At 41.6% G+C, this 15107-nt stretch overlaps 1 protein-coding gene across 2 annotated transcripts in view; it reads right to left on the bottom strand.

Moving 5' to 3' along the window:
• KCNG3 (potassium voltage-gated channel modifier subfamily G member 3) overlaps positions 1 to 13877 on the bottom strand; it is a 51509-nt gene extending 37632 nt beyond the window's left edge. The window contains exon 1 of one of the 2 annotated variants that reach the window (XM_043989979.1): positions 13184 to 13877. In XM_043989979.1, the coding sequence (XP_043845914.1) occupies positions 13184 to 13851 (668 nt within the window). In that variant the 5' untranslated portion in view covers positions 13852 to 13877. The remainder of the gene's footprint in view (positions 1 to 13183) is intronic. The other variant, XM_043989980.1, reaches the window with a different exon arrangement.
• Between the last annotated feature and the right edge of the window lie 1230 nt (positions 13878 to 15107).

Genomic DNA, 15107 nt, shown 5'->3' with positions numbered 1-15107 from the left:
TTGATCCAGCAATACCACTGCTAGATTTATATTCCAAAGACATCCAGCTAAGAATGTTTGACCTTGAACTATTTAAACAAGATATATAGAAAATAAAAAGTGAAGTCATTCTCAAATGGATGTGACCAAATGTACAAGCAGTTCTCAAAAGTAGAAATACAAACTTAACAATATGAAAGGATTATTTTTTTAAAAATAAGAGATATACAAAACAAAACAGCTTTGAGGTTTCATCTAACATCTAGAAAGTTGGAAAAGATGACAAAAAACCAGAAAGGTCCAGTGTTGGAGGGGTTGTAGAAAGATGGGCACATTAATTCATTGTTGGTGGAGCTGTGAATTAATAAAACTATTCTGGAAAGTGATTTGGAACTATAAAAATAAAGTGGCTCAGATGCCCATACTCTTTGACTCAGAGATTCCACTCTTAGTAATAGAGGTCATTAATAAAAAGAAAGCTTGAAAATACGTCAAAATATATATAGCAGCATTTTTTTTGAGGTAGCAAAGAACTAGAAGGAAATAGATTCCTGTAGATTGGAAAACAACTAAATACATTGTGTTACATTAATTTAATGAACTATTAGAGTGATGTAAAAAACAACAGTTGATGAATACATAGAATCATTGAAAGACTTATGTGATATGATGCAAGCAGAACCAAGAAAACAACATACATGATAATACTGCAATGAAAATGAGGGGGAAAACCCAACCACAAAACAATTTTAAAAAATGAATGTTGGGCAGCTAGGTGGCGCAGTGGATAAAGCACTAGCCCTGGAGTCAGGAGTACCTGAGTTCAAATCCAGCCTCAGACACTTGACACTTACTAGCTGTGTGACCCTGGGCAAGTCACTTAACCCCAATTCCCTTACCAAAAAAAAGAATGTTGCCAAATTACAAAGGACAAACTTGGTCCCAAAGAAGAGATATGAGAAGACACATTCCTTCATTCCTTTCTAGATGTGAGGCAGGAGGTCTACCAGTGTGGAACACTGCATATAATGTCAGACTTTTTCAATGTATTAATCAGTTAGGTTTCTCATCTTCTTTTTCTTTTTTTGGTGGGGTGGGGCAATGAGGGTTAAGTGACTTGCCCAGGGGTCACACAGCTAGTAAGTGTCAAGTGTCTGAGGCCAGATTCGAACTCAGGTCCTCCTGAATCCAGGGCCGGTACCTTATCCACTGCATGACCTAGCTGCCCAGCTTCTTATTCCTTTTTAAAAAATTCTTTGTTGTAAAGGATGGCTTTCTACGAAGGGGTAAGAAAAAGGATGAAGGGAAGTTTGGGTGAAATAAAAACAAAAGATATCAATAAAATTTTATTTTTTAAAAAAGAGTATAAAAATGGATCACAGAAATGTCACTGGTGCCAACCAGTATATTTTCCAGAAGTTAAACCAATATAAAATAATTTTTACAATGGGGAAAATAAAGAGCCCAGAAAGTCAGTAAATATTTAACTTACAGGAAAATGAAGTTGCCTTCCATAGGCAACACTTAATTAGAATATAAATTTATAAAATCCTACAAAGAAGGATGATGGGAGGTTATGAACAATGTCAACTCATAAAGCAGAGAGAAACAGTGGATGGTAAAATCAGTCCAAAGAAAGTTTGCAGTATAGCCAACTAAGCAAAATCATTCCAAGTACATTTAAAAAATGAAAACTGAAAAATCACTACAAATAGAAGAAAAATAGAAAAGATTTACAAAATTTATTACAACAAAATGTTTTAACTATCAATGATTATGGAACCATAAAACTTGGTCCCTAACATCACAGTGCCTGAAATGCTTACAGAAGAAGTAACAAAAGCATCAGAAAAAAACAAAGACAGTAAAAGCATTAAATTAGATTAAACATAGATTGAGAAAATATGTGCTGGAGGTGATACAGTTTTGGGGGTGTTCAGGGCGTTTCCAAAATATCTCAAGGAATGAAAGGTGCCAGTAGTGTACAAAAAATTTTGGAAATTAATAATATCAAAATAAGGTTATTGGAGGGGCAACTAGGTGGCTCAGTGGATAGAGCACCAGCCCTGGAGTCAGGAGGACCTGAGTTCAAATCTGGCCTCAGACACTTAACACTTACTAGCTGTGTGACCCTGGGCAAGTCACTTAGCCCCAATTGCCTCACCAAAAAGAAAATAATAATAATAAAATAAGGTTATTGGAAACACATCAACAACTAACTATAGCCTTAACTTCTCATCTATACAAACTCATTAGGATAATGATTTTTACCCTCTACGAGGGTCTTAAGAGGGAACAAAAAGGTTTTCACAAATGATATTCAATCCCAGCTTTACCGTCTTGAAATGTACTGAAAGATGTTGAGCACAAAAGATACCCTTGTGCTTATTGTGTTTTTTTTTTCAAAAAACCATTCAACTCAGTAGAACAAAACACCACCTTATAGGCTGTTCTAGAACAAGGTGTCATCTGTCCAAATATCAAGATCATTAAAGATTTCTTGGAGGTTATAATAAAAATAACCTTGTTCATTCGCCTTCTAATATCAGGTTCTATAAGTATAAAAAACAAGGAGAGATATACTGGCCAAAAACATTTGTCAATGTGATGGAAGAAATCCAGTGAAGAGTCCCAAATAAGAAGGAATTCTCAGTGGAGAGTGAGGTTCTCCAGATGTTTCTGTTGCAGATGACATTATGTTGATTGCATTGAGTCCCACAACACTACTGAGACATTTCTGGGAAAGATCTATTATCACTCAAAAGAGTTTGGCCATCCATGCAGGACAAAACAAATGGATGAAGAAGGTCTATTGCTCAAGTTTCAACATGCTTCTGAATAGATACTATAGAGCATGTTCAACAGTATGTATATCTGGAAGACAATATAGATGAACAGTTAACAATACAGATGAACAGGGGCAGGTAACTGAAAAGGAGGAGAGCAAGCTAAATGACTTCCAGGAAATTGGAAAGCATTTTTAAAACTTTTTTTCCCATATCAGCTAAGGCTCATCTTTTCAACAAACATTTAATGGTATTGCTGTATGGAGGCAATGCCTGGAATACCCCTGCCCCAAAGAACTAAAGTTGAGGGTAATGAAAAGGCACATGGCAGATGTGAACAGGCTACAACAGAAGACCCAAAGACCTCTGGACAAAAGAAGTAAAGGATGTCATCAAAGAGCTACATGACAAAGGATGGGATAATCACATACTGAGAGCTAAGGATTAAGGATGAATGGAGGCTGGCCAGAGGGTTCCACTGGTGGCCCCAATCAGTCAGTCAAACATTTATTAAATGCCTAGTGTGTTCCAGGCACTGTGCTGAGTACTAGAGTCACAGATACTAAAAAGAAAAACAGTCTGCACTAAAGGAGTTTACAATCTTATGGGGTGGGGGAACATAAAAAAGAATCAAAGTTGGGGAAGGAAGGAGGAGGAATGAAGGTGGGGGCATGATGAAGTCCCAAGTAATGTAGCCAGGTGGGGAAGGAAGAGATAGTTGACCTGGAGATCATCTTTAAATGGAGGTTTAGGGAGGAGCTCTTTGATCTATCCTCCATTCAGAGGTCCCAGGGGGTGGAGGGGACTGTTAAGGTGTAAGTATCAAGGCTAATTTGATCTTGAAGGATGATATGGTTTGCACAGAAGTGCAGAGTAGAGCAGCCAAGAAGAAAAACCCATAAGGAAGGCTTCCCCTATGTTTGGTGAACCACCTGTGGCAAACTCCTGGGAGGACATGTTTAAGGGTTGAATACGAAAGGCAGACATGGATGGGTTCTGACTGGCATCATTGGAGTGAACTCCAGAATCAATGAGATTCGAATATTTGAAAGTATGGCATGAATAGTACAACAGACCTGAGTACTGCAAATGTCCTATAAACTTTTGTAATACAACCTATTTGAACATTGGAATCTGCTCTACATGGTGTACAGTCCCAGATTAGAAATGAAGGAAATCTAGATTCAAACCTTGCCTCTGACCCTAAACTATTGTGGCCATAGACATCACTTAACCCTCCTAAACGTCGGTCTCCTTATCTGTAAAATGGGGATAATAACACTTCTGGCACCAACTTTCCTGGGTTGTTGGGAGCTTAAAATGTAATAATGTATGTAAAGTGCCTTCTGAACTCTAAAGTCCTATATGAATGTTATCATTATTCAATTCTGAAGCTATATTGAAAAATCCAAGTAAGAAGAAACCTAAGTCATCAGTTGACTTATATTGTCATATATAAAAATACCAGAAGGCAAAAGGCTTAGCAAACTAGCCATTGGTGGATAAGGTTAAGCAAACTTTTTCTCTTCCAAAGTATTTTTTGGTCTAAAATATTCAGATAATTGTCTCAATTCCATATTTGCTTTGCCTGTACATTTCAAATGTTAACAAGTTCTGACTGTTCATAAGCTAAGAAATTATTCATATATGCATAACTGCTTCAACCCCTATATTTAGTAAAAAAAAAAAATACAACCCTCAGATGGAAAAATGAAATAATTTTTTTTTTATTTTAGGAGTTCAAATGTATCTTAGAAGGTATAACCAGCCAAGTTATTATCAGCCAAGAAAGAGGCAAAGCTGCACTTCAGAGAAGCAAAAAGGAAAAAAAAAGCTCTTTATGTCTCTGAAGGCCAATTTGGGTCGTTTTTATAATCAAGTATGGGTTTTAGCATTGTAAAAAAAAAATCTAACTCTATATAATACCATCAAAATGTCATATCTTACTTAGAAGTGATTTGGAATTTCCATATGTTGTAAAAATTAACATTTACATAATATTAAAATATTTAAGATTAACACCAAAAATGTTTTGCTTTCTGAAAAGAAATGAGCACTTTTAGTGCTTTAGTAGGGGTAAGGGGATTGACAAATGAGCAATGTTTACAGTGAGTTCTAAAATTGGCAGAAAAAAAGATTTTGCCTATTTGTCATTGAGTACTGTTGTGCTACTGTAGAATTTCACTGAAACCCTGATTTATATTCTATCACAATCATGGATCATGTATATGATTAAATTCTCAAATAATCCAATTTATTTGAATATTTAAAACAAGGTCAGTGCATTGGGGGCTGTAGATATTTCAGAACAAGGTTAAAAGTTAGCCTCCAAAACATATTATTAAGAATTAATATAAAACAAATGAGATTATCCAGCTACCAAAGTAATTCACCCTAGGAAATGGTTTATAAGCATCCCACTAATAAGATTGGGGCCTTTCCCACATCTCAGCAAAGACTTTTGGTGTCTCTTATAAAAAGGAATCATTTAAAATGTAACTAATGTAAAACAGGCCATAATTTTACAAATTATAACATATCTATCTCTGATACTTCAGCAAACTCATGGTGCAGATCACAATCCAGCCACAGCTTCTTATCCTGTGAGACTTCTGTCCATATGTTCCCTTGAATCTCTCCCAAGGAATGGACCCATATCCATCACAAGGATACAGGATACAGATGTATTTGGTGAATGCTAAGGAAATCTGAAAACTGAGCAATTTCATAGTAATTTCTACTGAATCAACACAAGAGGCTGACCCTGAAAAAAGAAAATTAAAAAGTGATCTAGATTATTCTAGCTGAGGACAGAGTAATTTGGGAGGGAAGACACTACTAGCTTGTGACCAAAGGACCATAGACTTAAAGCTAGGAGAGACTTCAGAGGTCACTGAGTCCAACCCTTATTCCACAGATGAAAAAAGTGAGATCTAGAGAGGTTATATGATTGGTCCATAGTCACTGAGAGTGTGTTTGAGGCAAAATTTGAATCCAGGACTTCCTAGCCCCAGGTCCAGCACTCTATCCACTACAACAAAACATCCCTTAAGGTCACCTCCCTCTCTTTCAGATTCTGTATTCACCATGCAATTATCTACTCATACTTTCATTTTCCAAGTATATTTTCCTAAGATGAGAATATCAATGCTAACTTCCAGTTAAGGGAAGTGCTCCCACTGCTTTGGAAATTATACGTTTCATTGTAAATAAACAAATCGACATTCTAGTTTATCAAAACCATCTTGTGGAAGTTTCAGTGATGGGAATCATCTACCAATGACCAAAGCATCTCCAGTTGAGATGAAAAAAATCAAGTTCCTGAGGACTATACTCTGGACTTGCAATGACTGCCATGCAATGGAGATTTCACAGGAGTATCTTCTGCCTTAGCTACCAGCACAGCAAACTCTCTCTGAGTCCATGCTTTAGCCATATATATGTGTGTGTGTGTGTGTGTGTGTGTGTGTTTGTGTGTATACATATATGTGTGTATATGTGTATATTAAAGCATAGACTCAGAGCTTGCTGGGCTGGTAGCTAAGGTAGATAAGTATGTGTATATATGTATGTATATGAATAACATGCATTTCATTTATATGCATAAAATATATGTGTTTATATATGAAATATGGTTTTCAACTAAAAAGTCAAATGACAGATTCCCAATTTTAAGTACTACTTTTACATAGAAAGTGGTTTACAACTACCTCCTAAATTTCATTTTAAAATGTTATGACTTTAAGCCAAAAAACTATGAACAATATAATCAACATTTAAGATCAAAATTTCAATATAGGAGCTCTAAGGAGCATGTTCTTAACATTGAATGAAAGCGGGTAAGATTTATTAAGTAGAGAACAATAAAAACATTTATAGAAGTATAATGAACAAAATCTTTTAAAGGATGCCAATTAGTAGAGTATGTGGAGCAGAAGAAGAGAAAAAACAAAAGGGAGAAGAAATCATTGCTTCACAGCTCACTTAGCCTAGCCTTCAGAAGTTAAAATTCTGTGCCAGGAGGGCACTGGGGATACAAGGGCAGAAATGAGACAGTGACTCCTCTCATGGGACTTCTATTCTCTCACAGATATACAAGGTACAAGAAGATACAAGAGATAGACAAAAGAAATCATTTTGGAGGGAAGGTACTAGGAGCCAAGAAAAGCCTGCTGGACCAAGAGGTGTCTGAACCGAGCTTTGAAGAAAACCAGGGATTCTAAACCATGATGATTAGAAGGGGAGGGGTGCATTTCAGACATGGGAATCTCTAGTACAAAGGGACTGGAGGGTGAAGTTTTGTATGTGAGGAAAAGCAAGGAGACAAGGTTGGCAAGATCAAAGTTGGCTGGAAGGGGCAGCTAGGTGGTGCAGTGGATAGAGCACCGGCCCTGGAGTCAGTAGGACCTGAGTTCAAATCTGACCTCAGACACTTAACACTTACTAGCTGTGTAACCTTGGGCAAGTCACTTAACCCCAATTGCCTCACCAAAAATAAAAAAAAAAGTTGGCTGGAAAATAGGGTGAGTGAAGGGGAGTAATGAGGTTGGAAATGTAGTATGATCCTCATAGATCATAAATTTAAATTTGATAGGGATGTTAGAGGTCAATCTAGTTAAACTCCCTGATTTTAAGAAGTTCAGAGGTGACTTGTCCAAGGCCATACAACCAGTAAGTATCTGAATGAGATTCAAACCAATGTCTTCATTCCAGGTCCAGTGCTTTATCCACAATATGGATTAAGTGTCAATAAACACTCATTAAGGGAGTGAATAAAGCACTAGGCTCAATGAGGAAGCTCTGAATTTAAATCCAGCCTCAGACACTTACTAGCTATGTGACCCTAAGCAAGCCATTTAACCTCTGTTTGCCTCAAGTTCTTCATCTGTAAAATGGGGATAATAATAGCACCTACCTCCTGGGTATGTTGTAAGAATCAAATTACATAATATTTGTAAAGCACTTGGCACAAAGCAGGTGCTATACTTGTTGTTGTTCAGTTACGTCTGACTCTTCCTGATCCTATGGATCACAGTATACCAATACTGTCCATGGGGTTTTCTTGGCAAAGATACTAGAATGATTTGCCATTTCCTTCTCTATTAGATTAAGGCAAACAGAGTTTAAGTGATTTGCCCAGGAATACACAGCTAGTGAGTATGAACTGCCAGATTTGGGTTCATACTTTCCTGACAAGGTACAAGCCCAGGGCTCTATCCACTGAACCACCTAGCTGTCTCAGATACTATATAGATGTTAGCTATTACTATTATTGCCTCCCAGGGTTATTGCGAGGATTAAATGAAATACCATTTGTAAAGCTCCTGCCACATAGTAGATGCTTAATAAATGCTTCTTTCCTTCCTCCTTTCTTCCCTCCCTCCCTTCCTGCATTCCTTCATCTCATAGCCAAGCTGCCATCAAGTCACATGATCAAAGATTTACACTTAGAATATCTGTCATAGGGGCAGTTAGGTGGCGCAGTGGATAGAACACCGGCCCTAGAGTCAGGAGGACCTGAGTTCAAATCCAGCTTCAGACATTTAACACCTACCAGCTGCATGACCCTGGGCAAGTCACTTAAACCCAATTGCCTCACACACACACACACACACACACACACACACACACACACACACACACAAATAGAATATCTGTCATCAAATCAAACCCCCTTGTTTTAAAGTGGGGAAACTAAAACAAAAAATGACAAATAGGGCAGCTAGGTGGTACAGTGGATAGAGCACCAGCCCTGGATTCAGAAGGACCTGAGTTCAAATCCGACCTCAGACACTTAACACTTAATAGCTGTGTGGCCCTGGCCAAGTCACTTAACCCCAATTGCCTCGCCCCCCCCAAAAAAATGACAAATAGCAGAACTGGGGTTTGAGCCCAATCCTCCACTCCAAACAGAGTCCTGTCAATCCTTCATCCATCCATTGTACTTCTTCAAATCCCTAACTTCCTTCACAAATCAGCTCAGGCATCAATTCCTACTGGAAGCTTTTCCTGGTCCCCTCAGTCATTAGGCTCTTTCCCACTTCAAATGACCTTGCTTTATCTTGTATTTGTTTATTGGCTGCATACTAGCATCCAGGATGGTGCCTTGAACATAGTAGGCTCTTATGAAATGATTGTTCTTCTCATATACGTTCTTTCCCTTTACATTCTACTAACAGTGCCCTAGTCCAGAATTAGAACTTGAACCTTCCTCCATGACTCACTCTGGTGTTACCTCCTACTTTCCTTATAAGCCTAATTGTTAATGTTCTCTCCTTTCCTTAAATTATCCTGTATTTACTTATCCCCTTAGTAGACTGTAAATACCTCAAAGGGCAGGGACTAAATATCTCTCCCTATACTCAAGCATCTAGCAAAATGTCCACTATACAATATACTGAAGATAATGAGATAGGGCTAGAAAGGAAACTTGGAATCACACTATGGAAGTGTACTTTGAAGGCCAGAGTAAGTTTTTATTTACTTTATTTATCTGAGAGACTGAATGGCATGGTTGAAATACTAGACATGGAATCGAGTAAACATGGATTCACAGTTAAGTTCTAATATTCACTTAACTATGGGACCTTGGACAAGTCTCTTATCCTCACCAAGGCCTAATGTCTTCATCTATTACTTACACTACTAATGGACCCATTACTTATACTATTTCACAAGAAACATTTTGAGGGAAGTGTTTTGGACACCTAAAAGTACTTTATAAATGTGAAATTATTTCATCGGGTTTGCATTAGGGAACTACGGAGGCTTTGAACAAGGGAGGAGCAAAAACAAAGCAGTTAAAAGAAAATAGATCTAACGGTGTTGTAGAGATAGAGTACAAGCAAGAGAGAGAGGGATGGAGCCAAAATAGGAGAGTAATTACAACAGTTCAGTTTTGAAATAATAGGAGCCTGAATTAGGGGGTCACAAAGAGTTGGGACTGAAACAACTAAAACAACAATAAAAAATGTTAGGGGAAAATCTTTTTTAAAAGAATTAGTGGAGTAAAAAAGAACTAGTTGGGGGCAACTGGGTGGTGCAGCAGATAAAGCACTGACCCTAGATTCAGAAGTACCTGCATTCAAATCCAGCCTCAGACACTTGACACTTACTAGCTGTGTGACCCTGGGCAAGTCACTTAACCCTCATTGCCCTGCAAAAAAAAAAAAAAAAAAAAAGAGAGAGAGAGAGAGAGAGAGAACCAGTGAATTTGTTTATTAAGTGAAGACACCCTCCATAAGCCAAGCTGTCACTCTAATAAACCTATTTTGTCTTTTAGATACAGAGTTTTCTTAAGTGGAGCCCAACTGTACAAATAAAAATCATCCAGCCACTGTGCTGGTCTATCTGGTTAGGGATGGTAGGCATAAAAAGATGAAAGGATAAATAGCCAATGCCCTCAAGAAGCATTTACACAGATTGAAAATACAAATTGGAAGAGGAAGAGAGCATTAGCAGCTAGAGGGATCAGGACAGGAGGTGGGGGCGGGGGGGGGGGGGGTGCTCCTGTAAAGATAGCATCTTGAGCTAAGCCTTAGAGGAAACAAAGGGTTTGAGAGATGCCATTCCAGGGAGACCACAGCATCTGTGCAAAGCTGCAAAGGGGGGAGATGGACTGAGTCAGGAGAACAGCAAGTAGTTCAGAGCAGCTGAAAAGCAGAATAGACTACAGCCACACTGTGAAGGTTTTGAAATGCCAAATTAAGGAGTTTGTACTTTATACAAGATGCAAATAAGGAGGCACATCATAGAAACTGGGTAAGTCAAGAAAAAGGTTCTTTCACCTGAAATGTCTGGATATCTATAAAAAAAAAGAAACGTTCATCTAAATGTTATAAAAACACACTAACCCTTTTCTCTTCCTTTTCTTTCTTTCTCTGTATCTTAGCTTCTCTCCTTGACCTCTTCTGTTCCCTTATGACCAACTGACAATACATCAGCGGTCCCCTCTGCCCTTGAGGCATTCCAGCATAGATCTGACCCTACTAAATGAAGTCCATTTCACATTCTAGTTAACTTACATTTTTCCTGCAAATCTTTTTTTGAAGTTTGGTTCTTTTTCTTTATTATATATGGCCATTAGCCAGACCTCTCGATATCTGTACCAACAATGGTGTTCATTCTCCACTTTATTTTTCTCGTATAGAGCAACCAAACATATCCTTGGAATTCTGCTGATATTGTCAAATCATTCCCAGGCCGGTCACTTTCTTATGATGTGTTTCTTCTTTATTTCTTACATTACCCATCTAAAGAATCAAGACTTTTTGTATGCTTGAATATATACAATAATTTTACTGTAGGGTGAAATATAAGTAGATATTGGACTCTGCCACCTGTGTCCCCTGGCTCTCAAAGATGAGCATTCTTTTGCCTTCTCCTACCCACAACCAGGCCTCCACACCATATCCCCTCCACTTTCATCACCCTTTTATATGTTGTCTTCCCCCACTTGACTGTAGCAAGCTCCTTGAGGACAAGAATGGTGTTTTTTAGGGGGCAGCTAGATGGTGTAGTGGTTAAAGCACTGGCCTTGGATTCAGGAGGAGCCGAGTCACTTAACCCTCATCGCCCCACCAAAAAATAAATAAATAAAAAAGAATTGTGGTTTTTTTTACTTCTATGCATTTGTATTCCCAACACTTAGCAGTGTTCCTGGCACAAAGTAAATAAACATTTAGTCGAATTTTAATCTATCTAGATAATTCTTATATGTAAATTGAAAACATAAGACTCCTAAAACACTCAACTAAATGGCTAGTCTAATGAATTTCTTCTCAAAGTATATCATCTTTTATTTCATCACAAAATGGCATCCCTTTGACTCTAGACAATTTTATTAGATTTATGTAGCCCCTTTCCTCCAAAAAAAGAGAAATATTTATAAGTAAAATAAATACTCTTTAATTGTAAGGCAAACCAGCACTTCTCAATTAGAGAAAGATGAAATGAGTCTATGTACTCTGTGATTAACACTAATGGGTGATGAGGGAAACTAAGCTCTAGCAGCCTTGAAGTTTAAGCACAGCATATTTTTGAGAATTCTTTGTATTTGTCCTATCTGTAAAAAATAAAGCTGTAAAACTAGAATTGAGACAGTATGGTGAAGTAAGAAAATAGATTGGATTTGAAGAGGACCTGGGTTTAAACTCAGCTGTGACTACCCGCTGAAACCTAGCACAAGCCACTTCTCTGAAAGCCTGTTTCTTCATTATGAGAATCATAGTTCCCTTCCATCTGTGTAGCCTGTGGTCTTAAAGGTCACTTTTGGGTCCCTCTATTTCCATCTATGATTCTACATACATACATTCATGCATGCATGCATACATACATACATACACATACACACATGCACACACACATTCTTTTCTAGAAGGTACAACTGTACTTTACATTAATTCCTGACACTAAGGTACCAGTATTAAACATGTGAAATAAATACCCTGCTTTTCTTTGCTCAGGCACTGCCTAAACACAGGATTATGGTATCATCATAAAAAGGGCAAAGTAAGCTTTAGGGAAACCGGAAATGTTGATCTTTCATCACAGTTAATAAGGGTTTGGGTAGGATTAAATGTTCTTCTTTGCCAGTCGTTTTTTCCTTTGTGTAAGTGTGACTGAAGGCCAGTGTCAATCTTTGATGTCACAGTAGGGACAGTTGCTTTGTTCTCTAAATACTTTGCTGGTGGAAGGGAGAAGAAGGGAGAAGGAATTAGGATGGCATTTGGGGAACTGACTAGTGCAACAAGAAGACTGCATTAATAAAACTTTTTAAGGTGGGAGGATAGGATACACATTATTTACGGCGTGCTGGTGAGTTAGCCTCTTCTATGATATAAAAATTCAATTTCAGCACACAAGCCCAAGGCTTAGCATACAGATTGTTCAACAGTGTACCACATTTCACTTTAACAAGCCTGCAACCTTTCAAACTGACTAAAATGGGCAAATAATTCAAAGTCCCCTTAGCTCAAGGCTAAGGTGTTAAATCAGGAAGCTAGACGTTTAGAAGTCCAATTAACCTGTTGCTTCCTACAAAAAAGAAACCTTAATTACAGAAAAAGGTGGTTTCTGTCTCCAATAACAATTTTCTCTGACGAAGGACTTGGGGAATTTTCGCAAATAGCTAAATTGAAAAGGAATCATTTCTCAAATTGAAAAGGAATCATTTTAATAACATCTTATTCACTGTACTCACTGTGTCCTATTCTGTCCTAGCTTGGGCTCCTTATTATGCCTAGGCATAGTGAGAGAAGTGCAAGGGAAGACCCCCTTTTTCCTTTAGCTTATTTAAGGGTTGGAGACCTGAAGTCCGGCAAGCAGACAGAACAGAGAAACTGGACAGACGGACTGGACTGGACTGGACTGCACTGGACTGGACACTGGGGAGAGGGCAAAGCAGCGGTGCATCCTACCCGGAAGGCTCCCTCCCAGGGCCGGCGGTGTACCTGCTCTGTTCCTCCAGGCTGTGGTTATCCACAGCCGCGGCCCGCCAGTCGGGCAGGGTGCTGGCACACAGTACCACCATAGATACGATCACGAACACCACCGATACGGTGGCCAAGATTTGCGCGGCCAGAGAGGATGTGGGCTCCTCGAAGGTCCTGCGCATCCGTTCTAGCCAGCGCTTCTTGGCGGCCGCCGGCTCGGACCCCCTGGCAGCCCGCGCCTCCTCGCGGCCAGACGCGCCCAGCTCATCGGCCGAGTAGAAGGTGTAAGTGTCCGACATGCGGTCGTCGAGGCGCCGCTGGCAGCAGTACTCGAGGTGTGCGCCCTCCAGACCCCAGTAGACCATCTCGTTATAGAAGGAGAGCTCGCACATTCGCGGCGCGAAGCGCAGCTTGCCGTGGCCGCGCACGTAGAGCAGGATGAAGCCGAAGGCCTCCGAGTGCCTGTCGAAGAAATATTCGTTGCGCTCACGGTCGTAGTCGTCGCACACCTCGAGCACGTCCCGCTCGGAGCGGCAACCGTGTAGCCTACTCACCCGACTCAGTGGGAAGTCCTTCAACAGTTCCCGGGACAGCGAGTATCGGGCGCCGCCCACGTTCAGCACCACCGAAGCCATCCCTCGGCCCAAGGTCATGGCCGGCGGCCCCGGGCCTGGCCCGTCGGCTCAGGGCTCTCCTCGTTCCCCACCAGTTGGGTTGCCTCAATGCACAACGAACTGCGCGGAGTAACTGCCTGTCCGGAGGAGTACGTGCTGTCGGGGACCCCTAAACAGACTGACTGAGTCTTCCAACGGCTGCTGGGCAGGGGCGTGCGTTCCTGGATGTCCCCAAGGGCTCCCCCCTCCCGGGGCTGCAAGGCGCGTCTGGCCGCCCCGCAACCACCCCCAGCACCGCCCACGGCCTCCTGGTCGGGGCACGCACTACGGAATTCCCCAGCAAAGTGCCGCCTGCAAGGGGGAGAGTAAGGATGGCAGGAGGTGGGAGCTCCTCTGACCTCACGGGAGTCAGAGGCAATGGATGGTGAGGTCCGGTCTTCAGCCGTTCTCCCCTGCCCGTACCCCAATATTCTCTGCCCTTCAGAGTTCTCGCACCCCCCACGGGGGTGAGCCTGCCTCCAGCCTCGATGCAAAAAAATGTCTCGGTGGTCAGAGCTGCGCCCTCCGGGACCGATGACCCGTCGGCGCCGTCCCCCCTGCTGCAGCCCCAGAGGGGATGAGGGGGCTCGGGTAGAAGAGATGCCGGGTGTCTGGGAAGGGGAGCGCTCTTCGACGCCCCCAGGGCTGCTCCCTCAGACGAAGGTTGCAGCCAACAGCAGTCCTGAGGCAGAGGCAGAGGCAGAGGTAGAGTCGGCGAGGCGGCTCCTCCGAGGGAGGATAGAGGCGGCGGGGGCGGGGCTTCCCTCCCGGCCCTCCCTCCTCTCCCCGCCCCAGGCCCCCTCGCTTTCCCCAGCTCCGCTTCCTCCTCTCCTTCCCCAGCCTCCCCTTTCCTCTCGGTCCCTCCCTCCCCTCTCGGCCCCACCTTACTCCAGCCCCCCCTCGCATGCCGGGATTCCCCGGGCTCCCTGTTCCCCACGGCGTCAGCCCACCCCTCCGTGGCAGGTCCCGGAGCCAGTGCCAGCGGCTCCCACGGACGGGTAGACCCCCCTCTGCTGCTGGGAATGAAGACACAGTCGGGGAAACCCTCGGCTGGTGGGAGAGGAGATTGGGGGGCGGGGAGGGGACAGCGGGGACTGGCATTGTGCGGGGCTGCTGCTGACCCGGAGAGAGAGAAGGGAGAATCCTTCAGCTGGTGCCAGAATTGGGAATGGGAGAAGTGGTAGACCCGGGGAATGGGGGAGCAAGAGGCGGATGAAATGAGGAGCTGAACCTGGAGCTCCCGAGGATGAGACGGG

Source organism: Dromiciops gliroides, chromosome 2 (assembly GCF_019393635.1).
Source record: "Dromiciops gliroides isolate mDroGli1 chromosome 2, mDroGli1.pri, whole genome shotgun sequence".
Lineage (NCBI taxonomy): Eukaryota > Metazoa > Chordata > Mammalia > Microbiotheria > Microbiotheriidae > Dromiciops > Dromiciops gliroides.
This window is presented reverse-complemented; position numbering and strand designations above follow the sequence as displayed.